The 17,127-nt window shown below is 39.5% G+C and overlaps 1 protein-coding gene across 2 annotated transcripts in view; it reads left to right on the forward strand.

Annotated features, from left to right (window-relative positions):
• Copg2 (COPI coat complex subunit gamma 2) overlaps nt 1–17,127 on the forward strand; it is a 123,089-nt gene that overhangs the window by 80,496 nt on the left and 25,466 nt on the right. For both annotated transcript variants that reach the window (XM_057787896.1, XM_057787903.1), the window contains 8 exons: nt 2,097–2,192; nt 2,806–3,049; nt 5,442–5,517; nt 6,313–6,416; nt 7,304–7,429; nt 7,968–8,030; nt 8,468–8,607; nt 9,290–9,461. In XM_057787896.1, the coding sequence (XP_057643879.1) occupies nt 2,097–2,192; nt 2,806–3,049; nt 5,442–5,517; nt 6,313–6,416; nt 7,304–7,429; nt 7,968–8,030; nt 8,468–8,607; nt 9,290–9,461 (1,021 nt within the window). The remainder of the gene's footprint in view (nt 1–2,096; nt 2,193–2,805; nt 3,050–5,441; nt 5,518–6,312; nt 6,417–7,303; nt 7,430–7,967; nt 8,031–8,467; nt 8,608–9,289; nt 9,462–17,127) is intronic.

A 17,127-nucleotide genomic window follows, 5' to 3' on the forward strand; every position in this document is an offset into this window, starting at 1 on the left:
AGAGAAGAAAATGACCTCTAAATGCCTGGGATTAATTTTATGACTGACAAGATGTGTGACTCTGGCTGTCTCAGTTTCCTTGGCTATACCAGGGAGATGATGATGATAATAATAATAATAATCTCATAGAGTTGTTGTGAGATATAAATGAAATAATAAAAAGCTAATTGTGCCCTAGTGTTACCTACTGCTGTTTTCTGTGTGTATAATATGAGAACTGTAATTACTCATGTAGAGTGGTTAATTTTTTTTGGATTAGTTCTTATATTTTAGTGCAATTACCATAAATCTTTTATGAACAAATAGACTAATTTCTTTCAGCCTGTTTTCAGTTGTAGTATTGCCCTTCCCATTTAATTATTTCATTTTTGATATGTAAAACATTATACTATTCCAAGAAGTGTTGATATATTCAGAAGAGTATCGCTTCCTCCCATACTTCCTTATAAAACTATTTGCTTGCACATCTTTGGTACATCTTTTATAAATATAAAAGATACACCCATGTTTCCTGTTTTATTGTACATCAAAGATAGCATACTGTTGTGTTCTTTTTGTACAATGTTTTTCCTTTTTTCAACTTAAAAATAAATAGAAGTCATTTAATGTTTTTGGAAAGAGATATGCTTTTTTTATTTTTTATTTTTTTCAGTCTTTTCAAAACAGGGTTTCTGTGTGCTCTGGCTGCCCTGGATCTTGCTCTATAGACCAGACTGGTCTCAAACTCTGAGATGCTTCATATTTCTTTCCAGCTGCATAATATCCCAGCAGCTGTGTGGAATGTAGCTTATTGAACTAGTCTTCTGTTTGGGTAGTGTGCAGTTGTTTTGTACTTAGGAATAATGGTGCAATGGATACTCTGAGCATGTGTTTTTCAAAACATTGGATCTATGTCCTCCAGGCATATTATGAAAGCTAAATATAATAAATACATCATTCATAGAGCATGCTAAATGCTGCTAGCAGTGTATAAAAGTATTAGTTTTCCTAATCTTACCAGGAGTGTGTGTTGAGCTATTGTTTGCCAAACTTTTGGATGAGAAATATTGTTTCTGTGTGTAGTTTTATTTTGAATTCTGTTTTTATGAGGAATATAAAACATCTTTCTCTTTTGAAATCCCTGTTTGTGTGTCTGCATAATGTTTGTGTGTAAGAATATGTATAGGCATGGGTCCACACATGATAGAGCACATGTGGAAAGGCCAGAGGACAGTCTTGATTGTTACCACATTCACCACCCTAGCTTGTCCACTGCTAGCGTCCTGGGATTTTTCTGTTTCCTTCTCCCATCTCCCTGGAGGAGCTCTGAGATTACAGATGCTCACTACTTGGGTCCTCACACTTGGTTGATGTACACATTGATCCATCTCCCAGCATTTCTAACCATTGTCTGCACTCTTAAAGGTCACTTAAGACCACTTTGTGAGCTGTCTTTGAGTTTTCCACCATGTTTTTTATAAGGTTTTGTCTTTGTTTCTCCATTATTTAAAGTCTTCTTGTATGTTAAGGATACAAACATGAAACATGTTACTATTTTTTTCTCCCAGTTTTCCATTTATCTCCTGTATTAGAATGGGTTTTGTAATACACAAGTTTTGGGTTTAGTTTCTGTTTTTAGTTTGGTGGTTGGTGGGTTTTTTTATTTTATTTTTTATAGTTTGTCAGTCTTTTTGTCTTGTTTTTGAGTCATTGTTAGAATCCTTACCCTTCAGTATGGAGGGATTCACTCATGTTCACTTCAGAGTGAATTCACTCCAGTTCCATTATGTGCTTGTTCTTATTTTCTATATACTTGTTTATTCACCTATTTGTACGCCATTGCCACACAGGTTTTAATAAGCTTTATTGGGCCTGTTAGCAACTGTTAACTCCCCATTGAAGCTGTTTTTATCCTTTTCTTAGCTATGCTTGTTTGTTTGTTTTTCTTATCAAAATAGTTTCCTGGTTTCATGAAATTTTTATTGTCATTTTTATTGAAATTATATTAAATATAAAATTACCATAGAGGAGAACGGCTATCTTATTGATGTTGAAAGATCCTAACCAAGTACAGGGATTGGTTTCAGCTCCTTTGACTGCTCTGTGCTTTTCCACAGGTGGTGGTTGTGCAGGCGATTAGTGCTCTCTGTCAGAAGTACCCTCGAAAGCACAGCGTCATGATGACTTTTCTTTCCAACATGCTGAGAGATGATGTAGGTAGCAGACTACTTAAACATTGGAAGTTGTTCTCTTAAATTCCCCTGATTGCTGTTAAATATCACAGTGTTTGTTGTTGTTGTTGTTTACTGATTTCTACATGGTTTGCATTTTTATTTTATATTCCTTAAAAATTGTGTACATATATTCAATGATTCTTAATCTTGTCTACTCCTTACTTCCCCCTGTACTTGCTCCAGTTTAACCCAGGACATCCCATTAGTATTTTAAGTACATTTCTTTATCGTATGTTAAATATATTTCTTTCTCATTTCTGTATGTCTCTCAAATACTATACAAGATTCCAGTTGCTGTATTATCATGGCTATTTATTTTCCCACTTGAAGGGGAAATACTTCATTGTTATTGTTATATTAAATAAAGGATGTTAATTGAGATATTATAAACATGAACCTTGAAATACAAGCATTTCTTTTTGGGAAAAAAAAAAAAGCCCTTAAAATGGGGGTGGGGTGGTGAAAAATAAAAGTATGAATATTGAAGTTTAAGCATTTCTCAAAAAAAAAATGGGAATGGCATTGTGGCACTTATTGGTGGAAGAGAAAAGGTTCTAAGAACAAACGGCAGTTTTATCTTCTCTTTTGTTAGGGAGGTTTTGAATACAAAAAGGCCATTGTGGACTGCATAATCAGCATTGTGGAAGAGAGCCCTGAGAGTAAAGAAGCTGGTCTAGCCCACCTCTGTGAATTCATTGAGGACTGTGAACACACCGTTCTGGCTACTAAGATTCTACACTTACTGGGCAAAGAGGGCCCTAGAACTCCTGTCCCCTCCAAGTATATCAGATTCATTTTTAATAGGGTAGTCCTGGAGAATGAGGCTGTCAGAGCTGGTGAGTCAGTAGAATACAACTAGTGATAGAATTGCTGGTCTTTAAAAATACGTAATTCAAGAGGGTAGTAATGAAATTGGAGAACAAAGTCATAGGTGCGATGTGATTTTGGAGGGTCTAGACACACAGCTCTTCCTTTGTGTTCCAGCTTCTGTGCAGATTCTGGCTTTGTGTTGGTGTCCTACAGCCCTTACCTTTCAGTGTGACAAGAACACTAGAATGGTACCTCTTTTTTTGGTTTTTCGAGATAAGGTTTCTCCATAACTTTAGAGCCTTTCCTGGAACTAGCTGCCCTGGAACTAGTTAGAGACTGGCCTCAAACTCAAGGAGGTCCACCTGCCTCTGTCTCCTGAGTGCTAGAGTTAAAGACGTGCACTACCACCACCTGGCTTGATACCTCTTATTTTTTCATTAAACCATTAATTAAGAATTAATTAAATTAAAACATTAAGTCAGAATGTATATGGGATTTGTGTATGAATGTGTCCATCTATACATTTTAAGTGATTCTAGCGTATTCCACTAATATAGGTAAATCCTCCTGTAATCCTTTGTCCCATTATCTCCTGATCTTATCCTTCTACATTGTATCCAGATAAACTCAGAAGCCATCATTAGATGCCTTCATGTGCTCTTTTCCCATTTTCTTCTCCACTCAATAAAATTTGGTCCTCTTCTTATTTTTTTTTCTCAAATTACTTTTTAAATTACATATGACTTAGCTGGACAATAAGACTAATATTTTTACTTTAGTTCACATCTCAACTTGATATACTATTCAGTGGCTGCTTAAGGAAACTCTCTTCCTTTGATTTCACAGTGTACTTCATTTTTCCTCATCCTTTGGTCTTATTTATAATCTTTCTTTCTAAGACATTAATTGGCCGACTGTAGAACTGTCTTGTCATTGTACACATTCATCTAGATGTTTTGTGGGCCTCTGTTGATAGGCATAACTCTCCTGAATATGAATGCTCACCATCCGCCCCAGATGTAATGTGAAATTCAAACTAATGAGAACTGGAGCCTTCACTTGATCCTCACTCAGAAGGCAGAGTCTGAGGTCATGGCTCTGCAACCTCATCCATTCTTCACCACATCCCGTTATTTTCATTCCTTACTGGTTTCATCATTCTCTTATTTCTTATCATTGGGTACTGGTTTAGGCTTGCATTCATTTCTGATCCCTAGCTGATCTGCTTCTAGTGTCACAGAGATTGTGTTTGTTTGTTTGTGGAATATGAAGAATGGGCCTTAAAATAATACAAATTTGGGCTGGAAAGCTGACTTAAGGGTATTTACTGATCTTGCCAAGCTCCTGAATTTGGCTCCGCTTGTAACTCCAGCTCCTAGGGGATCTGTTACTTCTGGCCTCTCCTAGCACCTGCACTCATGTGTTCATACCTACATACAAGCGTATATACTTTGCATAATTAAAAATAATAAAAATAAATGTTTAAGAACAATCACAAATATATTCTGTGCCTATGTGGTAATGTAACCTTTAATTAACACACAGAGGTTGAGCTATGTGCGGGTTTAGTTTATCTCCAGTCTCTAACAGAGTCCAGTGCTCGGCCTTCTCATTCAAGTCTAGTAATTACACTTTCTGCTCTGGGTACAGGACATTTTTATTTGCTTTTCCTTCTAATACTCTTATCCTGCCTTTTCCCTCTGGCCAAACTAACTATTGTACAAAATTAGCTGCAGTAGAGTGTCTCACTTCCTTTTCTGAGCCCAGCTCCATCTCTGTACTCACCTAGCATCCTGGCTTTAGCTCTGCAGAGATTTACTAGGCTAGGCAGGCTCGTTCCTCACCTCTTTGTCACTTCACTCTCACTTCTCACGGCACAGACCATGTCTTTAGCTGTCTTCCTCTCGGCTCCTGCTACTTCCAGGTACTTTAGGTGAGCGTTGAATCTTTGTTGAATGAAAGGAATTTTCCTAATAGTTTCTTGGCAGTAGTTGTTGGAAACCTGAACTAAATCACGTCAGAGGGTGGATGAGAGGCTGTCATGCGGTAGAGACAGCTCACACTCAGTATGTACATGATTCTTTTTCCTCACTGAGTATGTCATGTTCCTATGTAGAGCTCACTAGATGCTTTACAGTTCTGTTTATGCTTAAGCAATCAAGGAACTGCTAATGAGATGAGACTTTATTTCTACTGAATACTAGCTGCTTCTCTGATTCACTTTGGTTTTGGTTTTTTGTTTGTTTTTATTTTGTAGCCCAGGCTGGCCTAGAACTCATTATGTAACCCAGACTTATCTCAGACTTTGAGTAATCTTCCTATCTTGGCCTCGCAAATGTCTGATTTGTTTTTAGAATGCTTATTGCTTAACTCTGAGAAGCTAATATTTATGTTGCTTCATTTTATGTTTCACAATAGCTGCTGTGAGTGCTCTGGCTAAATTTGGAGCTCAGAATGAGAGCCTTCTCCCAAGCATCCTTGTACTCTTACAAAGGTATGTAAAAGAATGTCAGTTTTTGAAAAATAAAGATTCCGTATAGCTAAGTAGTGACAAGTCTCATTGTACTATGTCAGACACACTGCTAGGCTAAGGGTAGAGCTAATAGAACTAGTGAGGGCAAATGGAGTGCTTCCATTTCTGACAATTATATGTGCAGGATAGATGTGGAATTTGAGTTTTGGATTTTTTTTACGTGACTTTGAAAGAGTAAGGTAAGCATAGGTACCTCAGTTTGTACAGTAAGCACTAACTTCAAAGAGATGTTAAACGATTTATATGAAGTATTAAAGATAGTAGCCTTTCATGACCTTTATCCCTCCCTAATTAATAAAGAAAAGGCCTTTTTAGCAAATATTTTGTGATTACATTTTATAATTAAAGCAATTAAGTCATAAACAAAAGACTGACTAGTTTAAATGAATCAGAATAGTACTGAGTACTAGTTTTCTTTGTCTCCTTAGTGAAACATACTCATTTCTTAGTTTTAGAGAAGCTAAGTCTTTGTTGGGTTCAAGGTTAGACTCTACATTATTATGCCATGGTACTGTGTTCTTCCTAGTGACATCAGTGCCTCCTAATGCAGTAATTCTGATTTGCAATAGCAGCATTTCTTTAGTAATTCATAGCAGCTCAAGAATTGTGGAAAATTTAGGAGCCCATGTTGACTGTTATTGACTCAGTCATAAAATTCATATCAGATGACCTCAACTGTGCTCTACAGGAATGGTGGCAAAACTGTTGGAAATCTTTGGGATATATAGACATACCTCTGCCATTTCTTCCGAACAGGTGTATGATGGATACTGATGATGAGGTACGGGACCGAGCTACCTTCTACCTGAACGTACTACAGCAGAGACAGATGGCTCTGAATGCTACATATATCTTCAATGGTCAGTGAGAGGCAGGAATATGGGGACATAATACTTGTTCAGACCTATTTTATGGTGATTCACATATTTACTGACTCCTTTAGGCAGTTGCATGGTTTTAATCTTTGAATGCAATTCCATTTCTAGAGAAGCCCCATATTCACAAAGGTATTTCCTAATTTGGTGATAGAAGTTCCTGTGAAATAATATATAAGAATATATTTTTAAAAATATAACAGGATCAAATGAACATTGCTTATCCCTGATTCTTCTTAGGCTCCCCCTTACATCTCTCCCCATTTTTATTTTCTTCTGCTTTTCTTGTTCCCATGTAGCTAAGATATTTAATTTTCTGAGAGATGTTTGCATTTTGTTGACATTTTTAATGCTCTATTCCCACGTTTCCTTGAAAGAAATAAGGCAGTTTATAGGTTCTAAGGCAGTTTTATATAGTAATCTTTGCTTTGAATACCTAGGCTATAGCAGTGTTCTCAGCCTTCCTAATGCTGTGATCCTTTAATACAGTTACTCATGTTGTGGGGACCCCAACCATAAAATGACTTTCGATGTTACTTCATAACTGTAATGTTGTTATTGTTATGAATTGTAATATAAATATCTGTGTTTTCTAATGGTCTTAGGTAACCTCTTAGAAAGGGTCGTTTGAGATCTTTAGTAATAAGACTTAAGATATTGTTTAAATTTAGGATTTTAATTTTAACTCTCTTGGGTTTTACCCAAAAGCAAGTACAAGAAAATGTCCCAAGAAGAAAAAAGTTTTTTTAAAGTCATTTAATACAAAATGTCACACTACTTAAAGCTGTTTGCTATAGTCTTTTGATATGCATTTCTCTTCCTTCAGAGAACGTTAAGAAGAGATTGTAATGCTGAGATTTTTCTGTTTATAGGTCTGACAGTTTCTATACCAGGGATGGAAAAGGCCTTACACCAGTACACACTAGAGCCTTCAGAAAAACCCTTTGACTTGAAGTCCATTCCTCTTGCTATGGCTCCTGTCTTTGAACAGAAGTCAGGTAACAGAACTGTTTAACTGTTAGTTTTTCTGAGTGTAGGTAATTTATTTAAAAAAAAAAAAAGCTTGTAAATAGTAACATATCATCTAACCTAGAAAATAAAACTAGAAAAGGCTTTTAAAAATAGCATAGTTTCTCTCATTTTAAATTTTTGTTTGTTTGTTTTTGAGACAGGGTCTGTCTACATAGCCCTGTCCTGGAACTCACTCTGTAGACCAGGCTGGTCTTGAACTCACAGAGACTCACCTGTCTGTGCCTCCCAAGTGCTGGGATTTAAGGTGTGCGCCATTGGTGTTCTTTTAGTACTAAGGTAGATGACATTGTTTAAATTTAGGATTGTCTCTTGAGTTTTACCCAAAAGCAAGAATAAGATGAAAATCCCAAGATGAAATTTTTAAATTATTTAATGTAAAATGTCACAATACTTGAAGCTGTTTGCCACTGTGTATTTGCTAGAAGTTACTGCCCTCATCTCTTTCTCTATACATAGTTAGCTAAAAGTGGAGAGAAACTCACTTGATTGCTTATATCTTTGTAGAAATCACACTTGTGACTCCTAAGCCAGAGAAGTTGGCTCCTTCCAGGCAAGACATTTTCCAAGGTATTTTTTTATGAGTACAAGTAATAATCTTTAATCCCTAGGCATTATAAATTAATAACATCCACCACTTTTATTCAATTTGATTAATTCTCAGTTCAGTAACTTTTTCCGTGTCATAGGTTATAGTGGCTGGAATTACCTAGTGTCCATGGACTTTCCAGTGACTAATTTATTACCTGGGAATGTTGTTCTTGGGCATATTTTGTCAGTTAAGAGGGGAAAAATATCAGCAGTTTAGTGTGTCCTCTCCCCGCCCCCGCATACAGGAATCTAGAGTTATTTCACAGAAGCTTGGAGATCACTGACTGGCTGTTGAGTTATTAGTAAAGCCATAGAAATGAAACCATCTATCTACTCTGTGGTAACTAAAGCATTTTAATAAAGTCTCTACCTGTCTTCTTCATACTACTACTTTTCTTTCTCTTTGTGTTTAACAGAACAGTTGGCTGCCATTCCTGAGTTTATGAGTCTGGGGCCCTTGTTTAAGTCTTCTGAGCCTGTTCAGCTCACAGAGGCAGAGACAGAATACTTTGTGCGCTGTATCAAGCACGTGTTTACTGACCACATTGTGTTCCAGGTGAGATAAAGAATTCTTGGTTCTTTCTAGGCCTTTAAATATAAGCTGGTATATTAGAGCCAAATAGCACTTCCCTTTAGTTTATGATTCTAGTTCCTTTCATAGAGGGTTAATTTAGCAATAATTCTAACTTTTCAGAGGTATAGAGGTTTCTTCTTCTGAGGGGCTGTTTTTTGATAACTAAAATTTAAAAGGATATAAAATTGAGTGTCTCAAGAAATAGACTATTTTAAAAATATCAGCATTTAATCCAGGTGGTGGTAGCACATGCCTTTAATCCCAGCACTCGGGAGGCAGAGGCAGGCAGATCTCTGTGAGTTCGAGGCCAGCCTGGTCTATAGAGCGAGTTCCAGGACAAGCCCCAAAATTACAGAAAAACCCTGTCTTGAAAAACAAAACAAAAACAAACAAAAATCAGCTGATGGCTCAACTCGAAGAACTAAAAATAAGCCTGCCTGTTTCACTGGGGCAGTTTTTAGGGGATATGGGAGCATACTCTTGGCAGGTGTGAAACCTGGGTTCAATCCCTAATTAAAAAAAAAAATCTTAGGAGACTATAGTGCTATTTATAGTGTTGAATACAGTGGATTCCAGAATTGAGCTGTGGACAAATGAGTGAGTAGAAACAACTTGTTGGAAAATATTTCTTATTCTTTACAACTTTTCTATTGCTGACTTTCAGTTTGATTGTACCAACACTCTGAATGACCAGTTGCTGGAGAAAGTAACAGTGCAAATGGAACCATCTGATTCCTATGAAGTTCTTTGCTGCATCCCAGCCCCCAGCCTTACCTACAATCAGCCAGGAATATGTTACACACTTGTTCGCTTGCCAGATGAGGATCCTATAGCAGGTACTAACTCATAGAAGGGAGAAGATACTTAGTGGTCTAAAATGCATCACCTCTTGAGCTGGTAGAATGTCTAGACAAGTATTTAATGCTCAAGAATATGATTCTTCCCAGAACTTAATGTTATGTGGGGGGTATGTTTATAAAATTGGTTACTATTGTAGAACTATTACTTTCAAAACTAAATCTGTGAGATTGTTGATAATAATGCTAAAAGAGAAACTGAATGTATATAGTGATAGCCCCCAAAAGAATTCAGGGTTTCTGCTGAAACAATGTAACCATGAGTTAAGGTTCTAATACCTGATATGTCTTAGAAGAATCATGATGTTTCCTTCCAGTGTTCCTGGGAAAACTTGGTTATTTAGTAGATGGCTGGCATTTTAACACGTCGTTTTAAGCATCTTGTTGTATAAGGCTGTGGTCTGCAATGTTTCAGCTTAATAAGTAGTTTAGTCAACCATTTTGTGTCCATATTTGAGAGAGGCTTTATCATTTACTTGACCTATGTTAAATCTTGGTGTGGAGGTGGCATAAGGGGTCTAAAAGAGAGCCAACTGCTAGTGCCAGTGATAGTATTTATAATTTGAGGACTTAGGATAGTCTAGACAATATATCCTTTATAAAATGTTGGAATATATCACAATTGAAGTCTTTACCTCACTCAATTTTCCCATACTCAACATAGACCACCTAACAGTAGTTACCCAGCTTTCCCACAAATAAGCACACATACCACATTATATTTAAACAGTTTTTTACTACTAATTAAGTACAGGAAATACAGAAATTAACAATATTAACAAACATAAGGGAAGTTACAGAGTTACAAGAAATCATAAAGTACTAGTAAATAGTTATCCCCAGTCATCATTCAGTTACATTTGGGGCTTAGTTCCATTTGTTTGTAGCCCCTCTCCTAACTCCCTTCTTCGATGTTCATTCATGGGAGCCCCTGACCAGTCTTAACTGTGTTGGGCGCTAGACTAGACTACTCAGACTCTGGCACGAGGTAGATTCATGTTGGCACCATTGCTGAGTCCCCCTGGTGGGAAGGCACTTTCCTATCTGGACTGTGACATTTCTCCTTTGAGCTTTAGGCCATCTGTTTTTAAATTCCATTGCTTCCTTTATTCCCTTTTGAGATTTTTCACACATTCCATTTCCTTAGAGCTTCACTCCTGGTCTGTTTTCCTCTCTAGATATATACATATATATATGAAGTATTTCAGCTAAGAATAATTAAACTTTCTGTTCTCAAGTAAAGCTAGGTTTATTTGCCGTCACATTTATATCTGGATCCGGCCTTAATGTAGCTCAGTGTCTTTTGCCATCATCCCAGGAGACTGCATTTTATATTGTTTTTCCAACAGCCATTTTTCCTTGCTTCAGAATTCCTCTACAATCACTGCACTTCTCGCGAAACTTATGGGCTGTTTTATTTTTAAAGGTTGTCATTACTTTACCACTGAATTACAAAGGGAAGTGAAATTTGAACCCATAGTAGATTCCAGCCCCTCGCAGTTGAGAATACTAGCTACTCAAGCTCTTCAGATGCCCTCTAATATGGGATAACTCGGGAACCCAGTCCACAGGGAATGGGATTCAAAGAATAAGTACAGTTTTACAATACCAAATACACAAACCAACAATATTAAAATCACAGTAGTTACATAGATAATAGGAAAACAACAGTAAGAGTAAACACTTCCACCAAGAGAGGAATAATAGACATTGCCTCACCCCTCTTTACTGAGGAGGGAACTTCTTTTTAAAACAGATCTTACACATTATTAGCCCAGAGGTTTCAATGTTTGGTCTGCTGGCTATGGACTATTTGGGTTTTGTTTATAAAAATTTGGCAATTAGAGAGAATTTTCCTCACGTTAGATTCAGAGTGTTTCCTGATCAGTAGCAGAATGTGGTTATAAAGTCTAATCTTGTTTCAACATTTTGGTGTTTGATCACCATATGCATGATTACTCCTTTCTATTCTTTAGTTTTTATTCATGAAATTTTAATCCATAGTCAATCTCAACTCTACTTTGCAAAGAATGAAGTAAAATACCAGGACATAGATGGTAATGGAGTCCTTACCTAGCCTCCCATCCTTCTTCTTTTGAACATTTCCATTGCAGATACTCTAAAAATTAACCAGTCACTTCAAAATCTTTCACTTTCTAATATCAATCTTATCTCAAAAAAATATTTTTCCTTATGGTCACAAGGGAAAAAATAGAAGTTCTTGCTTATGATTTCCTTCAATTTGAAAATAATATAGCATATTAAAGAGAAATATGGGTTTAATAGATAGGTGTAATAATTTGAGTTCTGGCCTTACCACATGCTGATTCTGTGAATTGGACAAATAATTTTCTTTGTATAAATCTGATCTGGCACCAGACACAGTAAATAATAGATAATATTTTGTTTAATTCTGAAATTGCTTAATTTTTTTTCTTATATCAGTTTTAAAATCAATTCTTCTGAAATTCAAAAGATACATGCCTTCTAGTATTCTCCAGAATATTATTCTGTTAATTATACCTTTCTTTGCTCAACCTGTAAACATCATTGGCTATCAAATACTGATTGTTGATCAAGCTGTTCACAAACACATGTCTATGTGACCATTTGTTCTCCTTACTCAACCCATTCACAGGTGATAGCTGATGAAGAATTTAGGCATTCAGATTCTCTGTTGATAAGTTCTTAATATATACAATTCCTGTTTTCCTTTATTCATTATAGCTCTTCAGTAAGCAATACTACTACCCATCTGACCATTCAAAGTGTCCTAAGTAATCCCAGATGATGTAAAATGAACACTAGTCACATAACCCAGTTCCGTTAGCAGTATTTCTTTTCCATTTGGGACATGTGGATTTTGTTGCAGGCCATGTTCAATATAATTCAACCTATGTCCAATTCTTTTCTCAATTACCATCGTTCCCTACCCCCTTTTTAAAGTTTTTTTTTTAGTCTTTTTTTCTTTTTCTTTTTTTTTGTTTTTTTTTTTTTTCTCTTTCTTTCTAAGACAGGGTCTCCCTTTGTATCTCAGGCTGGCCTTGAACTGGTGATCTTCCTGCCACTAAACCTTAAACCTAATTCATATTTTCTGATTTTATATTCAACCATGTGATGGTATCACTACTTTCCTGTGATTTTTGTTCTTCTGTCTTTTAAAATCAGTGAAGTTGTTTCTATAATGCATGAAGGCTTTGTCACCTGACTTGCCTCTCTTATAAAGACAACTCTGCTTAGGCCTTCAAAGTCTTTGTATCATTCATTGCTTAACCTGGAGATCTGATAACACCTCCCACCTTGGAAACCCTGAATTCTGCCTTTTGCTCTCCTGCACTGGCTCTATTATCAAGGGTGAGCCACAATTTCAATTGGTTCTGTCCACCTCTAACCCTTTCATTTCTCATCAGTTGTGTGACCAATTGGATTCAAAATGTTTATTAGCCGCCTGTTGCCACCTTCTGCAGTGTCTACTTTGGATGCAGGATTAATCCTTGTAAGACCATTCCATATATGTTTCTCATGTGAACTTTTTCAGAGACATGCTGATTCTTCCTCAACACTTTTCTTGGAACCTTCCAGTTGGTGCATGGAATCAAGAGTCTTTCTAGCCCTATCTGATCACGTCCTGATTTGTACTCACTGCTCCCACCTTTGCCACCCTCTGAGCCTGGGGCAAGCTCTTGTGAGTCCAGGTGCTTTCTGAATTCCCCTATAACCAGACTAGCTTCTCAGGGCTACCATTGTGGAACAGTGGTTCTCTGGTTTGGAAGCACTGTTGCCGTGATTTTCAGTGACATAGTGCTCCCGGTTATTTTTAAGGTACTGCCACCCCCAATTAGCACAACTGAAGTGAAAGCCTCATCTTCTCTTTCCCCTCTAAATCCTGAGTGTACCTTCCTTGATGTGGTGCCTTCCCCTGAGCCTCTGTGCACCCGCTGCTCTCTCAGCCGCTGGCTCCTTCCACTGCTTATGCTAGTTTGTTAACTCAGTGGCCCAGCTCTTCTCTCATCCTCTCCCACCCATTACAAATTCCTTGCCTCCTCACAACAGTCCTGGGTCCAGCTAACCCCTTCTCCTGCTCTACCTTTCACTGCCCTGAGAAGCAAAGTAATCCTCTCAACCCCTGAAGCTCCTTCAGATGCCCTCTGTGATGCTCTGGTGTCGTCTGTGGACCTCTGAGCCTGCACCCTCACTTGACCTGTCCTCCACATCCACCACTTCAACACATTTGGTCCTCTGCATCAGACTGATTGCACCAAGTCTGCATGTAGCCATCACACCTATGTATCAGCCATCTCTTCCAGCCTCGCTCCTCCACCTCAGTCCTCAGCAGGGACCACAGTGTTGGCACTGCACTCCTGCTCCTGACAGGAAACCTCACACAGCTCTCATCCTTCTCACACCTTCCTTCTGCACTGCATCCAGTTGCTCACTGTCATCCCCCTGCACCAGCGGGCGGGACCTTTTCTCCGAAGTCTGACGGTCATGACTTGATGTCTCCATCTGCCTGGACTCACAGCCTCCATCTGCTCACCCTTCCTTCTCTGTAGCCATCTCCAGTCCCCCCCCCCCTTCCACCAGTGATTCTCACCCAGGGGTGCACGGCCCCCCAGTAGCCTATCAGAACCATCTTCTAACTGGTGTTATTGTTAGTATTTGTGAGCAGATCACTGCCTCACCTCTGTGTTCTGATAGGCCACCTGGGGGCCGTGCCCACCCACCCCTCGGGTGGAACCCCCCACCCCCCACCCCCTGGTTAAGAATCACTGGAGTGGATGCCCCCTCTTCTCTCAGACTTTCTAGTGGTGACTGCTTGAAATCCTCATTTGAGTGTCTTAACACTTCCTCAGAATTTCACTCTCCTCTTGGAACCACCTTTTTTGCTTGTTTATTTCTGCACAGATAACATGCCTGCCTTCTCTTTTCCTACAGACTGGCTCTTTATTTCTGTCTTTTCTTCATCTACTCTTTTTTTTTTCTTGAGCATTTTCAGTATTCTCCCGGGCTTTAGTCGTCACTATAAACACAGGACCTAGAACCATCTGCCAGCTCCATTCAGTAAGATGTCTTCTCAATGCCTAAAACTAGGATTATGTCTCCACTCCAGTCCCCACTGCTTCCAAAGCTCACCTTCCATCCAGCCCAGTGAGCTGTATCAACCCTAGCCCAAATCCTGTCCCTGCAACCATCCTCACCATCCTCCCTTCCCTGCCAGACCCAAAGTAAAGAGCCTGGCTTCAGATTTGTACTATTCTAACAGGATTCAGGGGTTTAAGATCATAGATCTCCCTGCAGGTTGTTTCCCATCCTTGTTTGATTTGATTTGGTTTTTCTTCCCAAAATAATGGTTTGCAAGTTGACTGGACCACTCTTAAGGGCCTCCTTCTGCCTCTAGGACTTCCCGCTTTCTTGTTCCTATCCAGCTTGTGTCCCTTCTTCCCTGCTCCCTGTGCTCTGCTCTGTTCTCTCTGGGTGTCTCCTCTGCCCTGTCTTCTCCAGCTGACTCCACTGCTACATCGTCTTGATACGCCACTTCCCTTTCCACAGCCCTACTGCGTGAAGCCTGTCTCTGCTTTTGCCCTCTAGTTAGTAGAAAACCTCTGCTTTTTCTCTGTGGCCCATACTTTTCTCAAACAACCTACAACATGCCACTTGATCCTACTCAAGACTCTCGTCTCCAGGACTTTCTTCTTCCTGTATCTGCTTTCATACTCAGATTTTCCCCATCACTGTCTGAAGCTGTTTACCACTGATCTGGGTTTTTCATTGATTCTACCTGCTCCTTGTCTTAGACTGTCATTCCCTCAGCTCTCCCATGTCAAACATTTTCCTCTTCTTTCAAGCAGCAAGTCAGAAGAGTAAAGCCAGTCCTACCACATCCTACTCCTCACTTTCTCACCTCTGTTGCAAACCTCCTAAAGAGAACATAGCCTTGCTCGTTGCTGACACACTACTTGAAGCCCACTGGATGTTCCTCTTTTCCTTGCTGCCACTTGGAAATACAATATTCATTATACTTGTATTTATATTTGAAGACATTCTCCTTATGTAAATACCACACTATACCCTCTTTTTTATTTCCTTACCGTTTTTCCTCTCGATCAAGCACACGGTAGCCTAAGCCCAACCTGTCACCAGAACCTAGCCTTCTAGGCCAGGCTCATTCCACTGCTCATGGACTAGTGACCTACCTTCACCCTGAACCTGTGAGATTCCCATGGTATTGGAAGGTCCTTCCTACCCTGGGCAGTTAGAAGGTCCTTCCTGCCTTAAATGGCTAGAAGGTCCTTCCTGCCTGGTAGTTGGAACGTCCTTCCTACCCTGGACAGTTAGAAGGTCCTTCCTGCCATGAACGGCTAGAAGGTCCTTCCTGCCTGGTAGTTGGAACAATCCTTCCTACCTTGGGCTTCACCAAGACCCCTTACACGTCTCTCTGTTTCACAACGCACCTCTTTTCTTTTCAGCCAATCTTGAACAGTAGAAGCACAGGTTCAGAGGTCAACTGCGAAGTGGCTGTTCCGCATTGGTACCCAGCTGTGCCTCCGCCGTTTGCACAATCATATATCTACATTCTTACCGGACTCTCTTCATGAGAGTCTAGTACTGGACTCTTTATGAGTCCAGTCCCATTGCAGAGGTGGCTCTAACAGGTGTCTGTGCAGGAGTCTGTAAGGTGCACCTCACCTGGTTTCCTCTAAATTAACTCAAGCCACTCTTGTCCCTTTGCTATAAACACCATCCAGTTCCATTCTACAAACTTCCGGGCTTTTGCTCATCTTTTCTGTCCCGCTAAAATCTGACATTAATACCATCTTTTCAACAAACTTGCCCCCTGAGATCTGCCAAGAATCTCAGTTAGGGAACTCTACTGTCTGCTTTGTTGTTTTCCATAGTGGCCCTCAACCTTGACTGAATTCACCACAAACTCAGGAAATTCTCGACTGAAATGCCTCCTCTTCTTTTTTCCCACACCAGTTGCCCTAGTCCAGCTCAACACCACCCTTCCCTAGCAAGCCAAAGATCACTTTTTCTTCCATACAGGGGCTCTAAACTTTCTACCACCATCCCCTGCAGATTGTTCCTTTCTCTGTCACCGACACTGTGCTTACACTACTAACTTCACCTGCTGCCTTTCAATCAGTGCACGAACTCCTCATCAGTCTTCCCTTCTCGGCTCCCTTCCCGACCTTCACCCATTCCTGACATTGTCAGCCTCTGTGTCCAAAACAAGTTCTCCCGAGTCCATGCTGTTTGAACCCACCCTTGCCAGCCTCGCTTCCTAGTTCTTCACATTACAAGCAAGTGAGCTACTTGTCTGAGACCTTTATATCTAACTCACTGTGGCCTCCTCTAACATAGTGACCCAACATCTCATGGGTATCATGCTCACCGCAGCTACTGCAGATGCTTCCTTCACCCGTTGTCGTCCTACTCTATCTCAGACCATGCTCTTTTCTTCCCTGGGTGACTGAGCTCCATTCCACACTCTCCGTCTTCTTACTTTTTCTTCACTCTTACTGCACCTTCCTTGATGTGGTGCCTTCCCCTGAGCCTCTGTGCACCCGCTGCTCTCTCAGCCGCTGGCTCCTTCCACTGCTTATGCTAGTTTGTTAACTCGGTGGCCCAGCTCTTCTCTCATCCT

Source organism: Chionomys nivalis, chromosome 1 (assembly GCF_950005125.1).
Source record: "Chionomys nivalis chromosome 1, mChiNiv1.1, whole genome shotgun sequence".
NCBI lineage: Eukaryota > Metazoa > Chordata > Mammalia > Rodentia > Cricetidae > Chionomys > Chionomys nivalis.